At 48.8% G+C, this 9,944-nt stretch overlaps 1 protein-coding gene across 2 annotated transcripts in view; it reads right to left on the minus strand.

The window, feature by feature from the left end:
• SMAD7 (SMAD family member 7) overlaps positions 1-9,112 on the minus strand; it is a 59,739-nt gene extending 50,627 nt beyond the window's left edge. The window contains exons 1-2 of one of the 2 annotated variants that reach the window (XM_087715313.1): positions 7,282-9,112; positions 5,255-5,308 (exon numbers count right to left, since the gene is read on the minus strand). In XM_087715313.1, the coding sequence (XP_087571439.1) occupies positions 5,255-5,308; positions 7,282-7,996 (769 nt within the window). In that variant the 5' untranslated portion in view covers positions 7,997-9,112. The remainder of the gene's footprint in view (positions 1-5,254; positions 5,309-7,281) is intronic. The other variant, XM_087715312.1, reaches the window with a different exon arrangement.
• Positions 9,113-9,944: the final 832 nt, after the last annotated feature.

The following is a 9,944-nucleotide window of genomic DNA, read 5'->3' on the forward strand; positions in this document are numbered from 1 at the left end:
ATATGTCCATTCCTGAAGCTTTGGAAACCGGTGTCTTCAAAAGGTAATCTTTAAAAAAAAGAAGAAAACCATTGATTGCAGCCACATCTTGACATTTCTGGGGAAAAAACCCATCTAGAAATCTTAACTTTTTTCTCCATATCTTAACGCACAATTCACCTTTTGCATTTGCACACCAAAATGCAACGTTTGCATCAATGGCTAATTAAATCCACACCATTTAGATAGAACTGGTGTCTGGCATAGTTTAAAAAAAAATGTGTGAGCTAACTGCTACAAGGCCTTCTCATCCATAGAGCCTGGGACGGGGCTTTTCCTCCATATGGTTAATAGTGCTCTATATAAAAAAAAGAGAAAAACAGCTCCGGAAATGAACTTTGAATCTTTCAAAACAGGCTTACTACTACACCAACCGGAATCCTCTTCCTTATGCAGGAGAGAAAAGAAAACTCTTCCTCTGAATTCAAACCATTTCTTTAGCAATACACTTTGGGTTTTCAAGCACCCAGGGGGAGGGAGAGAAAAAAAGAGAGACCCCCTCGCAAAATTTGCAAGAGAATAAAAGACATACAATTTCCTTACTTGCTCTCCCTTCACAATGGCCTTGATTAAACAGGAAGTTTGATGAGAGTCAGAGGTTATAATAACCACCTGCAGTGACAGACTTATGAATTATTTTGGTCTCCTATTCAGGGCTCCCCTGCCAAATGGGTTTCTAGGAAGAGAAGGAGTCCTCCTTTGCTTTTTTTACACTTCCGACTGGCTCTATTAATCACTTCCCATTAGCCGATATGCAGAACTTTTGCTTTCACAAAACCCGGCATTGTCAACGTTTGTGGTTTCTTTGACTGTTTACACACCATTCATTGCTGAATAAATATTGCTCTCCAAGAAGCAGGGCCTGCTTGTTGCAGGCAGGAGGGAGAGGTTTAAACACCTGCTCGTAGGTTTTATCCCAGCATCTTTACCAAAAACAAAAAAATGAGAGCCATTATTTTTTTCTCCATTGTGGCTGGCTGCAGGCCATTTTTTCCCTCTTCGAATGTCCGTACAAAGGCAGCTGTTGCTAAAAAGGAAAATTAAAAAAAGAGGGTTTTCCTTAAAAACCTCCAAAGTTTAACCACTTTTACATGTAAGCCTTGGACGGCAAAAGGTGACTATCAAACAAGTAATGGGGAACATAACCCCAGACGTGCCACTAGAAGCAGGGGTGAAATCCATCAGGTTCTGGAGAACCGGTAGCGGAAATTTTGAGTAGTTCGGAGAACCGGCAAATGGAAATGGAGATTTTGCAGTATTCTTCCCCTGCCACGCACACCAAGCTGCGCCCATAGAACCGGTAGTTTAAAAAAAAAAAAGAATTTCACCACCGACTAGAAGGCAAAATCATGAAATTGCATTTCACTTATGTTGGCCATATCACGGGAGGGAATTCACTGGAAAGAGAAAATGATGCTTGGAAGAGTTAGCGGTACTAGGTGGCGGGACATTATCAAAGGCAGCACCCGCCAGAACATTAAAAAAAACCTCAAAAAGAAATAGCGCAAGATCAGACGGTGTGGAGGGACCTTGGCCCACTGTCAGACACAACTAAATGGAGAACATCCTTTTCCTCCTCCTCCTCCTCATCTGTAAAACCAACATAACAGCTAAAATGTGCGTCTAGGAAAGCAGGTTCAAATCCATTTTGTCAGGCGAACCCTGCCTTCTCTAGGTTGAGGTAAAACTGGACAAGCCCCACTTGAATGATAAAGCTATCAAAGATGTGAGAAGGTTATGCCCCCCTCCCTTTTTTGGTATATTTTCATACATTTGTATTTCATATTCCAAGCAGAAATGTTTGGGATTAGTTCTTTAGCAACCAACAGAAATCACCCCAGCAGAACTGGATTGAGAAGAAATAAGCGCAGGATGAGATGAACACCTCTTGGGGTTCCCAAGGAATTCTCCTTCCCCTACAGAGCTCATCGAAGTAATCCAAAGCTTGGATTAACCATTACCAAATAAATTAGTTGCAGGAAATACCATCTGATCTTAGATGGCCATCAGCTCAACGTAGGTGGAATCTTAAGGAATCTCGTTTTTTTTACCCAGAAGATTCATCAAGACCGCCTACCAATAGTAGCTCAACAAAAGGAAAACTTGACCTCTCTCCTGCTTTGCATTCATTTGGTTTCAGCTCTGGGGTGAATCTCGGCCAACTGTGATTAATGCAATAAATCCTATTTTTAGCAAGCCACAGACAATCAGGACAAGATACCCCTTCTGAGAGCATCAAAATTACAATCAGTATCCCTTGCTTCTCTCTTTCTCTCTCACACACACAGAAATCTCCTCCCCAAATTCTCTTCATCATAGCAGCCCTTGTTGCTATAGCAAGCCAGAAATTCTTTGTGATCTACTATAAATCACACAAGGAACTACCAGAAGATCCAGATCTTCCAATCCCTGAGGCAGAGTTGCTTGATCAACTGTAATGCTGCTCCTGCCCAAGTCACAACAGAAAGTTCACAGGGCCACAACAATGTACAGTAGGCACACATCACAAACTTGTCTCAAGATCAGCAATCTTAATGAACTACAACTCTCGTTATCCACAGCAAGCCCTGCCAATGGCAAAGGATGCTGGGAACTGTAGTCTAGCAGCAACCGCCTTTGCTATATTTAGGCCTGTCCAGCTTTATAATCTTCCACCTTCGGGTCACCTTTTCACCTCTCTCCATAATCCTACGTAGGCAGGTGCTAACCCATCTTTAAGAGAAGACCAAAATCTGCTTGCAAGCGTTCTCATTTCACGAGGGGGGCGAAGAGGAAACCATGGATAAATTGGTATATATCCTAAGCCAGATCTCTTAAAATTGAGGGTTCATCTGCAACACGGAAATGTCACAACAGGCCATGAGATCAGGGTCATGAAGAAGTCCCAGTGAGGTTGTACACAATAGAAAAGTTTGTGGAACTCCATTCTGCAAAAACTCAGTTGTGCCAAGACAGATGAAAAGATTTTCTGCAACTGATCAACAGAACAAATGCTACGCACTCACCTAAAATATATATATATATATATATATAAAGGGATGGAAATAAACTTGTTCCCCAAATTGATGCATTCAAGATGGGTCCTACAGCTACCAAAACTATCACCCAATACAGGTAAGTCCTCGACTTACAAGAAGTCTTTTAGTGACTATGACTTATGACCCTTCTGACTGTTACAGCATCCTCACAGTTGCATGATCAAAATTCAGACGCTTGGCAGCTGACTCATATTTATGACAATTGCAGTATCCTGGGGTCACATTATCCCCTTTTGCCACCTTCTGACAAAGTCAACAGGGAAGCCAGATTCACTTAACAACCATGCTACTAACTGCAGAGATTCACTTAACAAATGTGGCCAGAAAAAATAGGGCCGAACTCACTTTTAACAAATTTCCCACTTAGCAATTATGATCATAAATCGAGGACTACCTGTATTCAATAAACACAGCATTTTTTCCTAAGCCCAACGGTCAATGAAATTAGCTCGTTCCTGGATCCTTTTTCTGGTCATTCAACAATGTGAGCAATCATTGGGAACTTGATAACCCCTAACTTGTTTCTTAGAAGGACAGATCAGTGCTTCCTTCTCAAGCTGTTTCATCTAACTGTAATCTTCCAACCTTCCTACTGGATAAACTTGGCAGAAGCAGCCCCAGTTCTCATATCCTTCCTGAGCACGGTCCCTTATGCCAAAGAATTCACAATGTACCATAGTATCAAAGATGGGTCACTCTCTCAAGGGCCACCCAATGTTTTTCAAGGACCACGTTTAAACTGGGCAGGCTTAATCAGATCCCAAGAACAAAGCCACCGTTGTCCTTTTTTGGGGGGAATGAGTAAGGATGAGAAAGGTAGGTGACAAGCATGAGTTTGTAAGAGGATCTTTAGAAACCATGCCCAACGTATCGCCTTCCCTAACATTAGGGTGCAATCAGTGTGTCTTTAACCTCTCTGTAATCTCTATTTTTGCCCCATTAATTGTCAGAAGAGATACGAAGTGGCTTTGTGGAATTTTATTTCTCCTCCCTTTGACTGCATTCACATTTCTGAGTCGTCCCCCCCCCTTCCCACTCTCTCTCTCTCCCTCTTTTCCACAATGCCAGCCTATTTATCTAGCAGAGGGTGAGCCCGCTGCCAGCCAAAAGTTTATGCAGACAACCGCAAGAGCGCTTGGTGCCAGCCTCAAACGGGCTTCTACCTTGGCAGCTTGCCACTCAATTACAAGCAACAAGCACGCCTAGCAAACTGTGCTAAAAACATCCGTGCCTCTGCATTTTTTTAAAAAAAAATACTTTATTTGGGCCCAATGAAATGCCAAACAGAAGGTTTCAGGGAATGCTGCTTACCTGAAAGTTCACTTCTTCTAGGATTAGTCATTTTTAAAAAAAAAAAATTAAAATGTTCCAGATATTAGAAAAATTAAGTTGACAGAAAGCTATGAACTTTCATTTTGCATCTTAACAGAAAATGAATTTTCTTTTCGTTTTCCAAAGGAAGAGTCTGAAGCTACAATCCTACTATCGCTTAAACCTGGCAGAGGAACTATCTGAGTTTACCTCTAAGTAAACAGCCAGAAATTCTCATAGATGATTTAAATAATTCCCCTGCGTAGTGCAGAAGACTGAACTGGATGATCTTTTGAGGTCCCTTCCAACTGTAAAAAGCCATATAAAACTGCAGATGCCCCATTGCAAGAGGACCTGATTAACTAAAAAAAAAAAGGAATAGCACCAAAGACAATAGAAAATCCAATTTAACACCCTTCTCCTAGAATTTATAGACTTTGACTTGCAATCCTAGATCTATAGACCCGGGCATGAGCTCTTTAGAACGTGGAATCTACAAGAAGAGCCCTGTGAAAAGAATTCAAGACAGCCCAGTTTATATTCAGGAGTCAAGCTCACTTATCATAATGGGAAATCCTTCCGATTAACTTGGCAAACCCACAGCAAATGAAGAGCTAAAAAGAGCAAAATAATAGCAGCAATGCAGTCATAAAAACTCAAAAGAGTTTGGAATAAGGGAGGACAACGACAGGAAAGAGAGAGAAGAAAAAGAGAGAAGGAAAAAAAGAAAGAAAAAGAGAGAAAGAGATAAGAAATAGAGAAAAAGAAAAAGAGAGAAAAAGAGAGAAAAAGAGAGAAAAAGAAAGAAAATTAAGAAACCACCCAACGCCACTTTTACTTAGTTTAAAAATGCAGTGTGTACTTACCCGTTGGTTTGAGAAAATCCATTGGGTATCTGGAGTAAGGAGGAGGGGGAGACTCTGGAATTAGAAAAGTACAGAGAAAATAAAATCAGAGCCATGGGAAGGAGGGGGGAGAGATAGGAACTTATGATAAGAGAGGCATTCTTGTAACAAAACTGTTTGTCTTAGCCTGGCGCTTGGAGGCAGGGCAACTTGGCGGTAACTGCCTTGATATTTAACTGCCAGATAAACAAAGGGGCCTCACTGGCGCCAGCCTCTTGCGCTATCTCTGCTCCTGTAGCTGTCTCGGCAGGGGCTTTTCTGGCTGCACCCAGCGCTCCAGTCCTGGAAATCGCCCATTGATCCAGCGCGGCTCCCGATAATCCCGACCGGCTTTACTTGCAAATGCAATTTAACAACCAAAAAAAAAAATGGGGAGGGGAGGGGGGCAGGACAGGAGGGGGGGGGGAAATAGTGGGGGGAGGCACCCAATACAGACGCATTGTTCTCCCTGCTTGACCCCCACCCCACCCCTCCAATTGAAAAATCCGCCTGTACTGTTGGCCATAACACAGCGCCCAGAAAAAGTTTGCAAAGGAGGGAGGGGGGGCAAGGGGGGAAGGAAGAGGAGGTGGGCTAAAGGCTTTAGTATTTTTTTTTGAATGAGGGGGGGGCAAGGCTCCCCACTAATGGGGTTTAAACCTACCAAAGCAAGCTTCTCCCTTTCCAGATCATGAACTTAATCCCCCGTTTTGTATTTTTTTTTAAAAAGGGGGGGAGGGGGAAGACCCTTTGCAATTTCAATCATGCTGCGGGGAGATTTCTCTTTCTCCTCTCTATCCCACTTCCCCCCCTTTTTCTTTATTATTATTATTTTTAAAGCAATGGTGGAAACTAAAGGCAACTTGGCAAGAGGAGAAAAAAGCAAACAAGATTGAAGGCCTGGAAATTATGTGTTGGCTTTTATATAGTTTTGAGAATAGCAAAAGAGAGGCCCAAGGTAGGCGGGAGGGCACAGAGGATGCGAGGAGCCAGCCAAGGGTTTTGGGAGGCTTTTTGCTAAAAAGGGCTAGATTTGTGTCTTAAAACTAGAAAATCATGGAAGGGTTCTTCCTTTTTTTTTCTTTTTTTGCAGAAGCCTTCAGATTTTTTTTTTTTTAAATGACACATGGCTTTTTTTCTTGCACAAAACCCTGCAACTTTGTCTGCCTGGTTGCATCACCATTTTAAAAATAATTTACTGTCCAATTCGGAAACATTTCTTCCCCCGAAAAGAAGCTTAACACATAAAGTTCCCTAAAGTCTTCATCCCTTCCTCCTCCTAACCAGGATCTTTAAATGCACACATCTACATAGAGATTCTCTCAACCATCCCATCAGGGTTGTTGTCCCAAAGGTGCTTTTCCAAAAGTCAATTGAGTCTCTTTTTTTTAATGCACCGAAGCGCAAACCGATTTTCAGAAGGGGCCCTAAAATCAAGACTGTCCAGTTGTGCCTCCCACTCCCCTTTGCAAAATTCCACTTGGAATATTAAAAAAAAAAATTTAAATTAAAAGCCCCTTTGGGAGTATAGATTTAAAATTTTCTATTTCTTCTCCAGAGAGGTTGGTGGGACACACATAGACACTACAGAATCAGGCTGGGACAAAAACTCACATCCCAAACTTTGATCTTCCTAACCTATAAAGCTGCCTTTCCCCCCCTCCTAAGGTGATGCAGGTGCAAGAGGATTTAAGGATAGGATCCTGGCATCCCAGGCCGGCTCACCTGAACTCCCTAATGTTAGATCCCCATCTCACCAAGGGGGAAACCCAGAGGAAGTTTCCAATCAAGGAAGCGCCCACCCATCCCCATTCTCAAGTCTCAAAGAGGGTGGTGGGCTTTGTTTTGCAAACTGCGGACATTTTGGGGAGGGGGAGGGAGGCTGGGATAGGAAAGGGGGAAGGAGGGGAGTCAGCGTTGGCAAGAGTCCCCATGCAAGGCGCAAGAGTCCCCATGCAAGCCGGTGGGTTTTGGGGGGGGGAGGGAGGGGGGTGCTGCTCCGCACGTACCTAGTTCGCAGAGTCTGCTCAGGTGATAGGGGTTGCAGCAGGCTAAGTCCAGGTGAGTTTTCCCGTAAGATTCACAGCCACAAAGCCGCTTGACTTCCGAGCCAGGCCGGAGATCGGGCCATCGGAAGATTTTGCAGAGGAGCAGCGGGAGAGAGTACCAATGCTGGCCCAGTTTGGAGTCCACCTTGGTGGGCAGCAGGAGGCAGGAGGTCCGGGTGCCCCCGCGGGATTCGACGGCTTGGAGCAGGGTCTCCAGGTGCTTCTCCTTCAGCCGCTTCAGCACCGAGTGGGCCAGCGCTTTTAGTTCAGCCTCCGATCCGCCGTGCGCCTTGGCCGCTTTCCCCGGCTTGCCCAAGCAGCAAATCCGGCTCCCGCCTCCTCCTCCGCCGGCCCCATGAGGCCGCCCGTCCGCAGCGCCTTCTGCGACCTCGCCGGCGCCTTCCTCCCCGCCGGGCGCCCGGCTCCGCCAGAGTCTTCGGACGAGCACCGATCGTTTGGTCCTGAACATGCGGGACGAGAAGAAGGCTCCCCGGCTAAGAAACGGGCATGTCGTCCGCAATTCATGAAGGAGTCGGGAGCCGAGTCCAGGCAGCCAGGAGAAGGAGCCTGAAATGATCGGGACGAAGAGGGAGCTGGCGGGCGGCGGAGGGGGCGACAGGGGCTGCGGAGACGGCGCGGCTGCTGCTGGAGCGAGACCCAAAGCGAAGTGCAGCATGCGCCGGTCTCTTAGCGGAGGCTCGGTTGGAAGGCGCCCCTTCCCCTTCTCAAAGCCGCCGCCGAGGGCGGCAGTTTATGGGAAGGGGGCGCCCGGAGCAGCAGACCCCGAAACGCGGCGGCGGAGAAGCTCGGGATCCGCCCGCCCGGAAAAAACCGGCATGCCAAGCCGGGACTCCTCGGTGGGTGGTTGGGTCGCCAAACCGAAGCGGGGGGGCTCAGATCGCGCCCGGCGGGGGTTCTCTTCCGAACCCTTCCCGCCGCCGCCCCCCGCCCGTCCTCAACCCTCGGTCGTTAGATCCTCGGCGGCGATCCAAGGAGATCGAGACCCCCTCCAAAAAAACCCCAGAGGGGGGGAAAAAACAAGCCCAAAAAATAAAAGAAAAAGAAGTCCGAGAGATCGCTCAGGATCAGATCTTGGGGATCGAGGCAAAATCTACCTGTTTCACACGCACAAAAAAAGAGCCCACCAAAAGAGGCAACAGATCGAAGAAGCCCCCTTGGGTGGTGGGGCCAAACCCGACGCCCGGTATCCAAGGGCCACCAGCAGGCTGCCCAGCGGTCTCCTAGAGCTTCTCCGGGCCGGAGTCCCGTCGCCTTTTCCGCTAGCCGGGGTCTCCTCCGAGGAGGGAGGACGGGGTAGGCGCGCGTGCCTCCTCCGCCGGGGCGCCCCCTTCTCTTCTTCCTCCTCCTCCTCTTCTTCTTCTTCAGCCCTGGGAGTCGCCGGCTCCCTCGGGACGTGTCCGCCCTTCGCCCGGCCCGCTTTGATCTGCCTCCCGGCCCGCCGGACGGAGCCGCGCTTGTTTTGTTTCTTCGCCCGTAGACGGAGAGAGAGAGAGAGAGAGAGGAGAGGAGAGGCTGGAAGCGCCGCGATCTCCTCCTCCTCCTCCTCTTGCAGTTCTCTTCTCTCCGCCCCTCCGCGCGTCTCCCCGCCGGCGCCTTCTCGCGGGCAGCCCCAGCAGCCGAAGGAGGAGGAGGGCAAGGCGGAGCGGCGTCCAAAGGAAACCCCGACCGGGGACGGACGAACCCAAGAGGGGGGCCTGCGGCAGCCTTTGCAGTCTTGGGGCAGCGGACGCTGCAGTGCCCCTGCTCAGCAACTCCTTCTCTCCCTCTCTTCCCCCCCACCAGCGTCGGCTTAGCTCGCTCGCCGCCTCCGCCTCCTTCCAGTTTGTGCAGACGGGGAGGAGGAGAGGGAGGCGCGCTCCCGCCCGGCGGAATGGAAGAGGAAGGATTGCGGGCGTCGGGGAAGGGGGGGAGGAAGGAATCCACCTCACTCTCTCTCTCTCCTTTCGCCTCCCCCTTTTTTTCTTCTCCTTCTCCTCCTCCGGCCCTCTCCCCACTTTCTGGCTCGGCTTCCTCCTTGCCTGCCTTCCTTGCTCCGCTCCTTGCCTGCCTGCTTTCCCTTTTTTTCCTCCTCTCTCCCAAGAAGGTGCTTTGCACGACCTCCCTCCTTCCTCGGCTCCTTTGCTTCCCCCTCCCCCCCTCTTTTTAACCCCCCCCCCTCCGGATTGAGTGGGTGATGCTTGCAATTTAAGCAGGCCCCTTGCAAGGGGCTGCAGGAGGAAGAAATCATTCAGGGCGGGGGGGGGGGAGTGTTGTTGATTAGGCGAGCCGCTTTGCGAACGGCAAGAGGGCAAAAGGGGAGTGCAACGCAAGGGGGCCCGGCCGATCGTCCTCTGCGCTCTGGCTTTGCAGCAGCCGGCCGGACGGCCCCAGCCAACCTCGGCCTCTCTTCCTCCCGGCCGCGTCCCCCCCCCCCCCTCGCTGGCTGGCTGGCTGGTTCACTCGCTCGCAAGACTGTGCAGCGGCGCTTGGCCGGCCCGGCTGCCCCGCCTCCTCCTCCTCCCCCCTCCCTCCTCTTCGCTCTGGTCACGTGGGCGTCTAGACACCCTGTCGCTTTTTTATTTAAAAAAAAAAAAGAGGCTGTCTTGCGCGAAGACGGCGTCGAG

The sequence above is a fragment of the Thamnophis sirtalis genome, unplaced genomic scaffold (assembly GCF_051295495.1).
Source record: "Thamnophis sirtalis isolate CommonGarterSnake01/CBP01778 unplaced genomic scaffold, rThaSir2_p1.2 scaffold_5, whole genome shotgun sequence".
NCBI classification, from domain to species: Eukaryota; Metazoa; Chordata; class Lepidosauria; order Squamata; family Natricidae; genus Thamnophis; species Thamnophis sirtalis.